The sequence below is a fragment of the Papaver somniferum genome, chromosome 9 (assembly GCF_003573695.1).
Source record: "Papaver somniferum cultivar HN1 chromosome 9, ASM357369v1, whole genome shotgun sequence".
Taxonomy (NCBI): domain Eukaryota; kingdom Viridiplantae; phylum Streptophyta; class Magnoliopsida; order Ranunculales; family Papaveraceae; genus Papaver; species Papaver somniferum.
Window position 1 is genome coordinate 149062021 of NC_039366.1, and position 14262 is coordinate 149076282.

General features: G+C 36.5%; 4 protein-coding genes across 4 annotated transcripts; 1 reads left to right on the forward strand and 3 right to left on the reverse strand.

Moving 5' to 3' along the window:
• Nucleotides 1–1730: 1730 nt before the first annotated feature.
• On the forward strand, nt 1731–5557 carry LOC113310623 (KIN17-like protein). Its single transcript, XM_026559345.1, has 2 exons — nt 1731–3184; nt 4940–5557. Exon 1 carries the CDS (start codon nt 1966–1968, stop codon nt 3166–3168), a length of 1203 nt encoding a protein of 400 aa, XP_026415130.1. The 5' UTR covers nt 1731–1965; the 3' UTR covers nt 3169–3184; nt 4940–5557.
• Nucleotides 5558–6126: 569 nt separating this feature from the next.
• LOC113314125 (H/ACA ribonucleoprotein complex subunit 4-like) lies at nt 6127–8267 on the reverse strand. Its single transcript, XM_026562896.1, has one exon. The coding sequence runs from the start codon at nt 8089–8091 to the stop codon at nt 6349–6351; it is 1743 nt and encodes a 580-aa protein (XP_026418681.1). The 5' UTR covers nt 8092–8267; the 3' UTR covers nt 6127–6348.
• A 544-nt stretch (nt 8268–8811) lies between these two features.
• On the reverse strand, nt 8812–11173 carry LOC113314126 (60S ribosomal protein L36-2-like). The gene is made up of 4 exons (XM_026562898.1): nt 11019–11173; nt 10623–10731; nt 10274–10473; nt 8812–9072 (listed from the first exon to the last, which is right to left on the reverse strand). Exons 2-4 carry the CDS (start codon nt 10722–10724, stop codon nt 9042–9044), a joined length of 333 nt encoding a protein of 110 aa, XP_026418683.1. The 5' UTR covers nt 10725–10731; nt 11019–11173; the 3' UTR covers nt 8812–9041.
• Nucleotides 11174–13322: 2149 nt separating this feature from the next.
• Nucleotides 13323–14005, reverse strand: LOC113312702 (uncharacterized mitochondrial protein AtMg00860-like). The gene is made up of 2 exons (XM_026561438.1): nt 13669–14005; nt 13323–13369 (listed from the first exon to the last, which is right to left on the reverse strand). Exons 1-2 carry the CDS (start codon nt 14003–14005, stop codon nt 13323–13325), a joined length of 384 nt encoding a protein of 127 aa, XP_026417223.1.
• Between the last annotated feature and the right edge of the window lie 257 nt (nt 14006–14262).

Genomic DNA, 14262 nt, shown 5'->3' on the forward strand with positions numbered 1-14262 from the left:
GAATTTTCAGGAAAAGAACTTCTAACATAGCATTCTTTATCCAATTGTCAACAATCCATCTGGTATTCTGATTAATTTCATTTAGCACCCATTTTATCACAGGTTAAATAGAGGATTTTATGTACTTAGAGTTCCAATTAACATTTTGTTTTTAAATTTTGCTAACACAAATTTTGCCCATTCTTTATCTGAGTTTAAAATTCTCCAAACCAGTTTCATAAGGAGGGATTTGTTGACCACTTCAAGTCTCGTGATACTTAAACCCCCTTCATCAAGAGAAGGGAAAACTTTATATCATTTAAGAGTCACTATCTTTTTAACTAAAGGATCTCCAAACCATAAGAAGTTTCTCATTATTTGTTCATAAGTTTTCACTACTTTTACATGTCATTTGTAAATTGACATGTTATAAATTGGAATACTACACAGAACATGTTTAATGAGCACCAACCTATCTTGAAAAGATAATAAGCTTCCTCTCTATCTTGCAAGATTATTTTGAAACATTTCAACAACTCCCCAAACTTAACTAGAAGTTACTCTGCCAGGATTGAAAACAACACCCGAATATTTGTTTAGAAATTGAGAAAGTGGCATTTGAAAGATATATGCAAGTTGTTGCTTTCTATCAGCTACAACTCCACCTACAAACACTTTGCTTTTTTTCCGTACTTATTACTTGACCAGAAGAGACTTGGTAAAAGAGTCTTCAATGTCTCCTATGTCCATTACAGAATATGAATACATTATCAACAAAGAAAATATGGGTTGGATTAATACCTTTTCTGCTTACCATGGGAACTAGCTTCTTATTGTTGACCAAATGACTAATAATTCTGCTAAGAACACCTTCAGCAATCACAAAAAAGATAGGTAACAATGGGTCACCTTGCCGAAAAAAACTACAGACCCTTATTCGCTAAAACAGATAGTTTTGCAGAAGTTAAAATAATATTAATAAATTCACTAATATATAGGAAAAACCAAACTTCTTCAAGACCTCAAAGTGGAATTCCCCGCTCAGAGCATCTCCAATGGTAGGTGTTAAAAATCCTACGTGGAATTTTTATTAAAACCTTTAGATATGAGGATTTTACACATTGAGAAAACATAGGACCCCGTAACTGATAAACTATCTCCAATAGTATAGAGGTTTAACCCTTAAAATATCATATATGATGAAATCTTAACCGTTTAATCGTATTTTAATTAATTAATAAAAATCAAAAATATGGCATGGAGGTTATTGTGAAGGTCTAAATAAAACTTTCTTTAAAACCTTCAAAATTAGTATTTCATGCCTCCCGTTTTGTAGGACCTACTGTTGGAGATGCATTTGTTTTAATTGATGGTCTAAAATCCTACATGTCACTACAAAATAAATCTTTCACCTTCTATTGGAGATGCTCTCAAGGAACCAAAAACATGAGTTATATGTTATTTTAAACTAACATCGTCACCTCTTCTCTTCATTTCCAACTCAAATTCAAGGGTTGATTAGCCAAAAAAAAAAAAAACTAGTTCTAGTTTCGATAGGTTTCCAAATTTAGGAATTACGGAAGCCTTATATAGAAGGCCTAGGATGTTATAGAAAAACCAAACATTATTCCTGATCCTACTAGTTATTCTCTCGAACACCGAAATTTGGCCGGAACACCAGAGTGTGACTAGAGTGTAAGAATCAACATCAGGACACGAGGTGTATAATGTATATGTACATTCACATCTGCCCTCTATTATGCACTTCCCGTCCCTAATTCTATTCTCTTCTCCAACTCTCTGGTTCTCTTCGCCCTACAAGCCCTAAAATCTCAGTTTATCCTCTCCGGGACATTATCTTATTATTCTTTCCGGTAAGAAATTCAATTATCCCTATTCTGTTGATTGTTATAGGTTTATTGCCGGAAGATTTTATTTTAAAACCCTAAATCAAGAAATCTCTAAGTTTTATTTTGTATTCAAACAATGGGTAAGAACGATTTTCTAACGCCAAAAGCAATAGCAAATAGAATAAAGGCAAAAGGTTTGCAGAAGCTACGTTGGTACTGTCAGATGTGTCAAAAACAATGTAGAGATGAGAATGGATTTAAGTGTCATTGCATGAGTGAATCCCACCAACGCCAGATGGAAGTTTTTGGTCAAAACCCCACTCGAGTTATTGATGGATACACTGAAGAATTCGAAACTACTTTTCTTGATCATTTAAAAAGAAGTCATCGATTTAGTCGAATTGCTGCAACTGTTGTTTACAATGAGTATATTGCTGATCGTCACCATGTACACATGAATTCGACAGAATGGGCTACTTTAACTGATTTCGTTAAGCATTTAGGTAGGACTGGAAAATGTAAGGTTGAAGAGACGCCCAAAGGGTGGTTTATGACTTATATTGATCGTGATTCAGAGACCCTTTTCAAGGAGCGATTGAAGAATAAGAGAGTTAAGTCGGATATGGCTGAAGAGGAAAAACAAGAAAGGACGATTAGAAGACAGATTGAACGTGCCGAGCAATCAATGCCATTATCGACAATTGAGGAAGGGCAAAAAGAAGGCGATGAAGCGGAGAAACTGCTGGTACCTAAACTGGAAGGGGGGAAGATTGCATTTGCTTTAGGTTCGTCTTCTAAACCTGCTACTAAAGAAAATGGTGAGAGGTCTACCTCCAAAGTTGTTTTTGATGAAGTTGAGGTTGACAAGGTTGAGAAGAAGGGTAAAGGTAGTGGTGCTTTAAGTAAAGGTGGTGGCGGTAGCTCAGCTTTAGATGAGGTGATGAAAGAGCAAGAGAAGGCAAAAGACCGTAACAATCGGAAAGATTATTGGTTATGTGAAGGAATTATAGTCAAGGTTATGAGCAAAGACTTGGCACAAAAAGGCTATTACAAGCAAAAGGCACAGGTTGTTAAGGTAATTGACAAGTATGTTGGAGAATTGCAAATGCTTGACACCAAGCACATACTTAGAGTTGATCAAGAGGAGCTCGAAACAGTGATTCCACAGATTGGGGGTCTTGTGAAGATAGTAAATGGGGCTTACCGAGGATCAAATGCTAGGTTGTTGAAAGTGGACACAGATAAGTTTAGTGCCAAGGTGCAGATAGAAAAGGGCATATATGATGGAAGAGTACTTCAGGCAGTTGATTATGAAGACATCTGCAAGATTGCACAATGAGTCTGTAGTTATGCTGGTGAGTGTAATTCCTTCAGGGCTTCCTTGATATAACCATTTCCAAAACTGATTTGTGGCCCCTTTTTTTTGCACTGTGCAATGATGTTACCATGTTTAGAAAAACGAACTTTATTTTGAGTCTGTCAACCTTCTGTTTTTACCTTTATTTGGATGAAATCATGCTAAACTACAACATCACACAATGTTTATTGCCGTTTACAAGTTTCATTCTCTAATCTGAATGCTGTGTTATAAACAGCTTATGTTTGTTCTTCGTTTAGTATTCTGTACTACTCTAGTATCTACTCTGCAATATCTAAATATCATGTACAGATCCTTGGACTTTTAGGTATGACTAGAGTAGTTATTGGAACTTTGTGGCCAGGTTTGCTGTTCTAATCATCTGTGCGGGAATCGTAGCATCCAATGAACTTGGATTTTTATAGTAATATTTGTCTGTTACATTTCATTGTAAATTATGTTTTAGGTTGCAAATTGCAATCAACTTGATATGCAGGTTGGATGAAGGACTTTGTGATGACTTTAGATGTTGGGATTACTACCTACTCTATGTTGTTTCAACCTAGGTAGTTTTTGACTTTGATTTCTTCTTAGTTACTCTTCTGTGTGATGTGGTTTAGCTGGTAATAATTTGTGATGAATTCAAAGCTTTTCAATCTGTAGAAACCAAAAGGGGTATTTTGGTTAAGTTGTTTGGTCATTGCTTGGGATTCTCAATATCTTTGATTCGTATAAGCTGACTATCTTATTTCAACTTTATTTGGGTAACCTGTTGTTTTTACCTTCCTTTGGATGCAATCATGTTAAAACAACGACGTTACACGTTGTTTAGTGCCATTTACAAGTTTCATTCTCTGATCTGAATACTGTCTGTCTGCAATCAATAATTATGTTAGTTCTTCGTGTAGTGTTCTTTACGACTCTAGCATCTACTCCGCGGTTACTAAATAATGAAATCATCTAGGGATTCCTTAGATTTCTGGGTATAATATACAAGATATAGCTTCTGAAACTTTTAGGCTAGGCTTGCTTATCTTCAGATGTCGTGGTTACTTCCTAAGCTATGTCGTTTGAACTTCAATTTCTTTTTAATTAGAGTTTTGTGCACATCCTTTTAATTTGTTATTACGTGTAGTTGGTTGAAATTATGGCCTTATCCTTGGTTTGCATAGTGCTGGTATTTAGCTTTCCTTTTTCTGGTTTTGAATTGAGTCCTGTTAATAGGAGGGAAACAATGGATTTGAGGAGGGAAGGATTATGGGGAGGGAATTAAAATGATTTCGCTAATGGAATCAATTATGTGTAGTACTGCCGTACTGGTTTCATGTGGTGCTAGAAAAGATGTTTAATGATCATGTAGTTAGGTTTTGTGTTATGAACTTATGACCCTAGTTAATGGGAAACATCTGACATGGTTACTTGAGATATCGTGTTCCGTTTTGAATTTACATGTTACAAGGTAGGTAGGAAACATCCGTTAACATCATGATTAGAGGGGACAATTGAATCAAGCTTAGTTTATCCCGAATTAGCACAGAGATTTTAGGGTTAGGTTAATAAGGGCAGAGTTGGTATTTCAAAATTATTTCCTTCTTCTAATTTGTTTTCATTTTGACTCATTGTTGACTAGAATTTTTCTAATTTCTTTCCCTCCTCAAATCCATTCTTTCCCTCCTAATAACAAGACTCTTTTGAATTGGATGAACATCTCTGAGGTGCCATTTATGTAAACCTGTTTATTGTGTGCATCCAGACAAGGGACAAACTGTTGAATGAAAATGTACGGAGGAGCTCTTCGACAGCACAGCCATCTTGAAGTACTGTCAAAAGCCAAGGGGTGCTAAAGCTTCAAAAGACATGTAGAAAATTTGTTTCATGGAAGAAGAGGTGGTAAATGTTTCATAAGATGCTGGGGAAGATAATAACATATGGCATTTTTAAGCACGTCTTTATGTTGCTTTGGGAGTGTCTGTCGGATGCCTTTGGGATCGTTTCTGTTCTATGATACCTTTGGGATCGTTTCTGTTCTATGATAAACGCCGTTTGTTTTATCCTTTTTCTTATTGGATTTTAGAAACAGTACGTAAAAGGGGGTCCTAATCATCAGCAATGGAAACGCTCCTTGTAAAATAGGATCACCCTCATCAGTAAGGGAAGAGTACTTCTGTTCGGATTTAGTTTCCAAAGAATCGAAACTTACTAGCACCTTCTATGGTATTGTCATTTTGCTGTTGATGAATTTATAGTGTTGCCTCTTGTTGCTTTTCAAAGAATCAGAACTTGTATTACCTTTTATAGTATTATCATTTTGCTGTTGATAAATTTATAGTGTTGCCTCTTGTTGCTTTTCAAAGAATCAGAACTTGTATTACCTTTTATAGTATTATTATCATTTTGCTGTTGATAAATTTATGGTGTTGCCTCCTGTTGTTGTAGCCGCATCATTTGTCATGTCTTACCAATGTGTTGTGAATTCTCAGATCCCTTGCACTGGGTTTCTTCAACTCATTGCGAAGTAATATTTAGGAAGGCTAAATTGGATTACCAGAAAGATTAACTATAAATTTCGTAATCCCTTGTAAAGTAGGTAACCACAGAAAACATGTCAAGGATTGCAATTTCGTAATGCCGGAATTTGTTAGCATTGAGATGATAGACATAAGAGAAAGTACAGCCATTTCGTAAACAAGACCCAAGAGATATACATATGAGGACCCTGAAGACTATACTGACGACCTGCATCTGCCTTGTGTGTTTCTAAAGATCAACAAGCGCTGCATCTATAAATCACTATGCATTACCAAGGCAGTCAAATTTGGTACTAGAAAGATTAACTATAACTTTCAACGAACAGGCTGCTGAATAATATAAAGTCTCATATGCATTACTTATATAAGTTAAATAAGGTACTGCAGAAAACAAACCAAGGATTACAAAATCTAAACAAAAGGTTGAATAATATTAAGTCTCATATGCATTACTAATAAGTAAAATAAGGTACTGCAGAAAACATACCAAGGATTACAAAATCTAAACGAAAATAACCTAACTAAAGTAAGAAGACAAAATGTAAAAGAACATGCAGAGTCTTATCTTATACATGACCCGAAGACATCAGACTTGCTGGGATCCTGCATCAGTAATAGAGAGTTTCATTTTTGCTCATTCATCATCGTCTGATCCTTCGTTCTTCTTTTTCTTCTCTTTCTTCTTCTTTTTCTCACTTTTATCCTCCTCCGCTTCGGTCTTAGTTGCATCCTCCTCCCCTTCTTTGTTCTTCTTCTTCTTCTTTTTCTTCTCAGACTTCTCTTCTACAGGGGTTGCAGGTTCAACTTCCTTGTCTTTCTTCTTTTTCTTCTTCTCGGATTTCTCCTCTACTGGTGTTTCAGGTTCAGCTTCACCGTTTTCATCAGCCTTATTCTTCTTCTTTTTCTCGCTCTTCTTCTCACCATCCTCATCAACCTTCACCTTCTTGGCAGTTACAGGGCTATCAGTACTTTCCTCCACTTTTCGCTTCTTCTTTTTCTTCTCCTCATCGACTACCTCACCATCAACCTTGGCTGCCACTGGTTCACCTGCAGCAGCAAGTTCTGCCACCATAGTATCCCCTCCAGCTGGGAGAATGACATTTCTAGACCACTCAGCAGGAGTGTTCTCCTTAGGCTTACCATGCTTATCCAATTTCCCCTCCGCGATTAGTTTCTTCTTCATGGAAGCCCTTGGTCCCAATCCCCATTTCCTTGGATAAGTATCCCTATCCATAACAACCCTCTTAATCTTAGCCACCACACCATGATCACAAGTTGCCATCACAGCAGTAGTCATCTCAGCGATACCCAAAGCAATTGCTTCTCCTTTAGTAGTCATCAAGACAATCTCCTCACCATTTTCAATACCATTCTCAAACCTCAACAACCCAGGAATCATAAGTTTAGCACCATAACAGATAGCATTCACAGCTGAATCTTTGACAACTAATCTCTTATAACTAGTCAACAATACTTCAAGAGGCATAATAATTCTTCTCAAATATGTTTCATCTCTATAATTATCATAAAACCATTGAGCATCCATAACATCATGCATAGTAACCATATTATCTTTCTCACCTGAAATACCAGATCGAACCCTGCGCAGTTCTTGCATATGAGCTCCACATCCCAAAATCAAGCCCAAATGAACACACAGAGTCCTAACATATGTACCAGCTTCACAAGAAATCCAAAAAACAACTAAATGTTTATCAGCATCATATTCAAGAAGCTTGCTCTCATAAATAGTACGGATACGGAGCTGCCTCTTGACTGCTGAAATCAATGGAGGCCTTTGAAACACGGCTCCAGTTAGGGTTTCAAGAGCTCTAGCAACTTTAGCAACTTCAGGAACAGCCGAATGAAGACGAGCAATACAAACATACTCCTTTCCTGCACCTTGTTGAGACTTGACAAGACGAGTAGCTCTGTCAATACAAACAATCAGATTACCAGTAACTTTAGGATCAAGAGTACCACTGTGACCAGTCTTCTCAACACGAAGAATACGTTTAATCCAAGCTACAACTTCATGAGAAGATGGGTTTGCTGGTTTATCAAGATTCAGGACACCATAGCGAATGTATTCAGCTAAAGGACGTTTCAACGGCGAATAACCAGATGGAAGTGGTGTGTAATGACCAGTACGAACATTGAGACGGTCATAGTTTTTGAGAAGGATTGGCCATTCAGAAGTGTCTAAGGTTGGTGTGACTGATTGGGGCTTGATAAGATAATCTTTGGGGGCTTCATCTTTCTGGGTTTCATCAGAGAAAAGGGTTTTACCATTTGATTCCTGGTTGTCGGTTTCATCTTTGTTTTTGATCTTCTTGGTCTTCTTCTTCTCAGAACGAGAGATCTCAACTTCAGACATGGTTGTTCTAGGGTTGAGTTGGATTCTTAGTGCATCGGCTGCGGAAGAAGAAGATGGAGAGGTTTAAGGCTTATGAAGAAGGGAGGTGGCGTGAGCTTAAAACTGAATTGAGTTTCTAGGGTTTAGTATTTTAGGGTTTAGTCATAAGTAGGAGGGGGAAAGGGGAAAAAATTGTAAGAATATTTGGTGCTTATCTAGAGCAGCAAATTCTGATACAACACTTTTATCGTTTTGTAGATCTTTTAGGGTTTCTGATTGCGGGCTACAAGGGTGCCTGAGGCGCACGATTAGATACCGTAAGTTCGGATATGGGTAAGGTTATTTTAGGCGTTGGGCAAGGTTATTATTTTAGGTGTAATTTGAACAATTTTGGGTAAGGTTATTTTAGGTGTAATCTGAATAATTTTACAGCTGTGGGATAACCTGCAGGTTAATACGAATTCGAAGTGCCTACGGAGAGCATTTGGATGCGGGTAAAGCACTGAGCAGCTGGAAAAGGTTTTTATGAAAAGAGAGTGGTGCTTTGTTAACAATCGAAATAAATAATATAGGGATTCCCCCACTGTTGCAACCAAAAGTATGTGGTTTCCTATCAATTCACCACACACTGATCACAACCACTACTGGGTTTCTCCCAAACAAAGTTGAAACAGAACAGATAACCCAGTTAAATGATCACAACTAGCACTGGGGGGGGGAGTTCATCTAAAGCCATCAAAATTGATAACAGATGTTGATCAGTTGAATATATATTCTAAAGCACTTTCACAAGATAAGTCGGAAACAAAACTGAAGTAAATAAGAGAACATAATGATTCTGAAACAGTACACCAGTTATAACAGAAACACTAGAATTCATCGACAAAAATCATCGCATAACTGCGTTGACAGGATAGATCTTCCTAAGAGACAAAAACTATTGCATGAGATCAGCATGATTGTGTAACTCATCATTTCTTCTTCTCGGACACTCCAGCAGACCTGCGCATGGGTGAAAATGTGTAAAATTAGACAGGATAAAGATGAAAATGCAACAGATCAAATGAGCAATAATAGCTATAGAAGTTTCTTTCCGGACTCTCTAATCAACTAAACTCTCTAATCAACTAAACAATATACAGCTAAATAATGCGGACCAGCTCCGTGGAACTTAACAATACAAACTGCTCAAGTGCAAAGACATTGTGCTAAGAAGTAGACAAATTACTGTACTCAAGCAAAACAAGTAGTACTTGAGAGAGGATGTAAAAAGTGTGAAAGCTCTAAGTTCCCCACTATATGGACCACTGTAAATTTTACTACCACCAAAGATGATTTAATATAGAAGACGAACGGATAAGAATGGCAATGCCTCAGCGGTAGTGACAATTAACAAACAAATCATCAGTAGTCTGATATACATGTATGTAATGACATAGAATCTATCTCAATCACACATCATCACTTTGAACAAATCAAATTAAATTGCTTTTAAAATAAACAAAGAAGGAAACTTCAAACAGCATATACGTACCAAAAAAATAATGTAAGAGCATATAAGCAAGATTATAAATGGGGGCCTCAATTTTAGATTGTGTTGATAGCTGTTAGTTAACAGTATTATTTAAAACTATCACTGGCACTGGTAGAGCACCACAAAACCACATATAACATAAGAAACCAAAATTATTTGGCCATTCACCATAATACTAAATTATGGTTATAACATTAGATATGAAGGATCTGATAAAGAAATTATGCTATGAGTGATACTATAATCTGAATGATCCAACATTATGAACTAGCAATTTAAATACACATTAGAAAAACCAGATGAGACACCAAAGTTACTATTACTCTAGAAAGTACAGAGTAAAAGTGTAGAACATTACAGCTGAATGATATTATAATCTGAATGATCAAGGTCCTAACTGCTTTATACAGATAAAGTGGCATAGAGGCACATTAGAATGTGCAGATATTTTAGTCTAAAGTGTTACAATTTAGTTAAAAAAAGCATCTTAAGCATGTTAAAAATGCAAACTATAAACTAACCAAACGAAAGTAAGATGAATATGCACTAGAAGCTCAAGGTGTAAAACGTTTATAGCATTAAAGAATTGTATAGCATGTTAGAGATGCATCCTTAGAACATATCACTTGGGACACTTAACAAAGTTAAAGAAAGAGGAAAGATATTAACCTCATCTTGCGGAGAACGTTAGACATCTCCTCTCTCTTCTTCTTAGCTCTCTTGTGGGTACCCAACTTTCTCTTGGCAACCTTAAGTGCACGTTTGTCCTTCCCAACTTTCAGAAGCTCAGTGATCCTCTTCTCATAAGGAGCAAATCCTGCAACTTCCCTGATCAAGCTCCTCACAAACAGAACCCTCTTGCTGGTTTTCTGCAACCAAGTTCCACACATAATTATCAACCTAACAAATACTTTCTAACAAACTCTCACAAAACTACATGTAGCTCCATTTCAATAACCATAACTAAAATTACTGAAGATCTTCAGAAATAATAACAAAAACAGGAATAAGTAATTACCCCTTTTCGGGCAGATGGGCGAGGAGCCAATTCCTTTGTAGTAACAATATGACCTTTGTTTAATCCAACGAAAAGCCCTGATTTGGGCTGAGGAGGTGCCATTACTTACCTGTTTACAGCCATTTACAAAATTGAAAACATATTACAAACATGATTTCAAAACCATTTTTCATTATTCTTAAGGTTTCATCCATATTTATAACTTTTCAAAAGACTACTTACTAAACAACTATCAATCTGTATGATTCAAAAACAAAATGGAAAGAAACCCTAGAAAAACAAATATACTTCACAGGTAGTTACTTTCTGATACATCAGTAACAAAGTATAAACCTAGATCTTTTGGATTTAGTTCGTCTAGAGAATCAAAGAACCAACAACTCTGAGAGATCTTACCTTCGGAGCCGAGTCTCAGAAGCACTGCAATAATCCTTGGCGGCAATACCCTAACAATAGTCTACCTTCGTGGATATGTGAGGTGTATATATACCAAACCCTAATGAGAATATTGATTCGGGTATGAAGGGTATTACTAACGTAATGGGCCTATGTTTTTGCTTCTTACTTGAACTCTGAATCTGCACTGCAGAACCGAACTTGAGCTATAGTGAGGGGAGAGCATGGTCCGGGTTTCGCCTCATCCGGATCTAACCCCTTAGTCAAATGAGATTTCAAACGATTTTCGGAGAGTCCTTGAATCTACTCCATATAAATTTTTAGATAGTCTCCAAATGTCTTTTTTTTTATTTTAAGGAAAGATTATATTAAGGAAAGAAAAATATTTACACCATTGAAATAAAATCTTATTTACAGAAACAGATTTAAACGTATCCTTATCCAAAAACCAAAGAAAAATAGTCTGTTTTATAAGCAAAATAAGTTCTTCAGCTTCCATCGCCCTACCACCGAAAGCCCTGTTGTTCCTTTTCTTCCAAAGGTGTCAAAAAACAGCATAGATCACCTTCCCCCGAATCTCCCTGCATTTTCCTTGAAGATTATTCAGTTTCCAAGACTTAAAATGTTTCTTCACAGTATTAGGAGCAACCCAACATACCTTGAAACCATTTATGAAATGCGACCAAACTTCAAAAACATATTGACAACACAACAAAAAGTGATCACTAGTTTCTTCCTCCCTTTTACAAAACAAGCACATATCATCTTGCACATCCACACCTCAATGTTTTAACATACTATAAGTTGATAAGGAATCATGAAAATTTGCCCAAAGCATGAAACTCACCTTATGTAGAATGTTTTTCTTCCATAAAAACCTCTCGAAGTCGCATACATCAGCCTCTTCCAATTGGAGTTCATAACACTTTTTTCACCATGAAGCCGCCTAACACGTCCATTGTATCTTCATCTTCATTTAGACTATGGACAGGCCTCAACTCATTGCACAATAAATCTCATTCCAGTTGTTTATTCATATATAATCTTCTTCTTGTAATGCACTGTAACCTACCATCTCGACAACATAAGCTTATTTTCTCCTACAAACCTTGAAAATAGCCGGAAATCTATCCTTTAGAGGACCAGAAGTTGTCCATTTATCGTGCCAAAATGTAATAGATTTGCCATTATTCAAAACAGAAATAATATGTTAATTAAGAAAAGAGGAAGAACTTAAAATATGCTTCCAAACACTCCTTCCTTGAGGTTTGCCATCATCCGTAGGAATGTAAACTTCAACATTATTATTTAACTTCTGCTGAACTACCTTCCTCCATAAAGCCTTCTTCTCCTTTGAATATCTCCAGATCCACTTTGCTTTTAACGTCTTACTAGTGCGTCTTAAATTCTTCACCCCCAAACCACATATTTCTGCTCCTTCAGTAATTTTTATTTCTTCTCAAGCCATTACTGTGGATGTAGGAGGTACATTAGTAACTGGCATTCATGTTGCTTGCTTAACTGTGGACAGAAGAGCGCTTTGGGAGGAGTTGGAGTTTATAAATTCTTTTGATAAACCATGGCTTGCCATTGGTGATTTTAATACCATTATATATGCTGAAGAGAAAAAGCGAGGAAGGACCCCATCAACTATTTCTATGAATGAGTTCAATAATTGTCTAAACACATGTGGATTGATGCAAGCACCAAAATCTGGAGTTGAATTCTCTTGGTGTAACAACATAGCTGGTGTTAAAAGAATAGTGTGCAATTTGGATAGAGATGTATATAATACAAAGTGGTTGGATATTTATCCTGGATGGAGTTACAAAGTAAATGCTAGAGGGACATCAGATCATAGTGCATTAATAGGAACAAATGCAATCATGCCAAAACCTGCAATTGTTCCTTTTAGAACTCTAAAAGTGTGGCTTGGGCATCCTGATTTTATGAAGATGATCAAAGAAGCTTGGGATATTGATATAACTGGTAATCCTGCTTTTATTTTCTTAAATAAGTTGAAAAGATTGAAGCAAATCATTAAAGAGTGGAATTGGAATTCTTTTGGAGATGTAAGAATAAAGTTTCTAAATGCTGAAAAAGAAGTAGTCCAAGCAGCTTTAATTTCAGATAGACAACCAGATGATATTACATTAATGGATAAACTTATTATTGCAAGGGGGAAGCAAGAAATTTTGTTACAACAAAACAGGGAATTGCTCACCAGAAAGCAAGAATGCAATGGCTAAAAGAAGGTGCTTCTAATTCCAATTTTTTTCATACTTCTATTAAGATCAGACAAAGTCACAATGCAATATCTGAATTGGAAAACTCATCTGGCAACATAGTCTCTACTCAAAAAGAAATTGTTGATACACTTGTGGAGCATTTTGAAAACAAATTTAAACATCAAGAAGTAAGATTTGCAGATGGGATTTGTGATCTGAATGTACCACTACTTCTTTACCCAAGAGATACACTCGCCAATGCTTGATACATTGATATAAAGCATAAATTTCTTTGTCATAAGATGTGTAGTTCTTAATAGCACCTGAGAACAATTCTGAATGGTATTCCACTGGTTTACCATCTTGTAACAACACTCCTCCCAATGCATAGTTAGAAGCGTCGGTCTCAACTACAAAAGTACTCTGTAAGTTAGGCAATGCCAACACTGGTGCTTTTGAAATCTTATTATTTAGTAACTGAAAAGCGTCTTCATGGGTTTGTTTCCATTCAAATTTTGCCTTATCTCCCGTCAAACCATGTAACGGTCCTGCAATATTCGAGAAATGCCGGATAAATTTACGCAAGTAGGTGCAAGCCCCTAAGAAACTCCTGATTTCAGTTACAGTACTAGGTCTAGGCCACTTAGTAATCACTTCAACCTTCTTTGGATCAATCTTTCGTTGTCCACCACCAACAATGAATCCAAGGTACACCAATTCCTCCTTTCCAAACTCACACTTCTTTACATTCAACTTCATATGGCCTTCATGTAACACTTTAAATACCTTCTCAACGTGAACGATATGCTCTTCCCAAGTTCTGCTGCATATTAGGATATCATCCAAATAAACAATCAAAAAATCTTCTATAAAAGGTCGTAACAAATCATTCATCAAACGCATAAATGTCGTTGGAGCGTTACACAAACCAAAAGGCATCACCAACCATTCGAACAAGCCTTGTTTGGTTTTGAAAGCAGTCTTCCATGTATCATCTTCTCGAACTCTCATCTAGT

What these genes read in the sequence shown, in the direction of transcription:
- LOC113314125 (XM_026562896.1), bottom strand. Translation starts at nt 8,091, where the DNA reads ATGTCTGAAGTTGAGATCTCTCGTTCTGAGAAGAAGAAGACCAAGAAG.
- LOC113312702 (XM_026561438.1), bottom strand. Translation starts at nt 14,005, where the DNA reads ATGAAGTTGAATGTAAAGAAGTGTGAGTTTGGAAAGGAGGAATTGGTG. An exon ending in GGCATTGCCTAACTTACAGA is followed by an intron (nt 13,370 to 13,668) that starts GTACTTTTGTAG and finishes CTTTTTGAGTAG; the next exon opens with AGACTATGTTGCCAGATGAG.
- LOC113310623 (XM_026559345.1), top strand. Translation starts at nt 1,966, where the DNA reads ATGGGTAAGAACGATTTTCTAACGCCAAAAGCAATAGCAAATAGAATA.
- LOC113314126 (XM_026562898.1), bottom strand. Translation starts at nt 10,724, where the DNA reads ATGGCACCTCCTCAGCCCAAATCAGGGCTTTTCGTTGGATTAAACAAA. An exon ending in GCCCATCTGCCCGAAAAGGG is followed by an intron (nt 10,474 to 10,622) that starts GTAATTACTTAT and finishes ACTTGGTTGCAG; the next exon opens with AAAACCAGCAAGAGGGTTCT. An exon ending in AACGTTCTCCGCAAGATGAG is followed by an intron (nt 9,073 to 10,273) that starts GTTAATATCTTT and finishes ACCCATGCGCAG; the next exon opens with GTCTGCTGGAGTGTCCGAGA.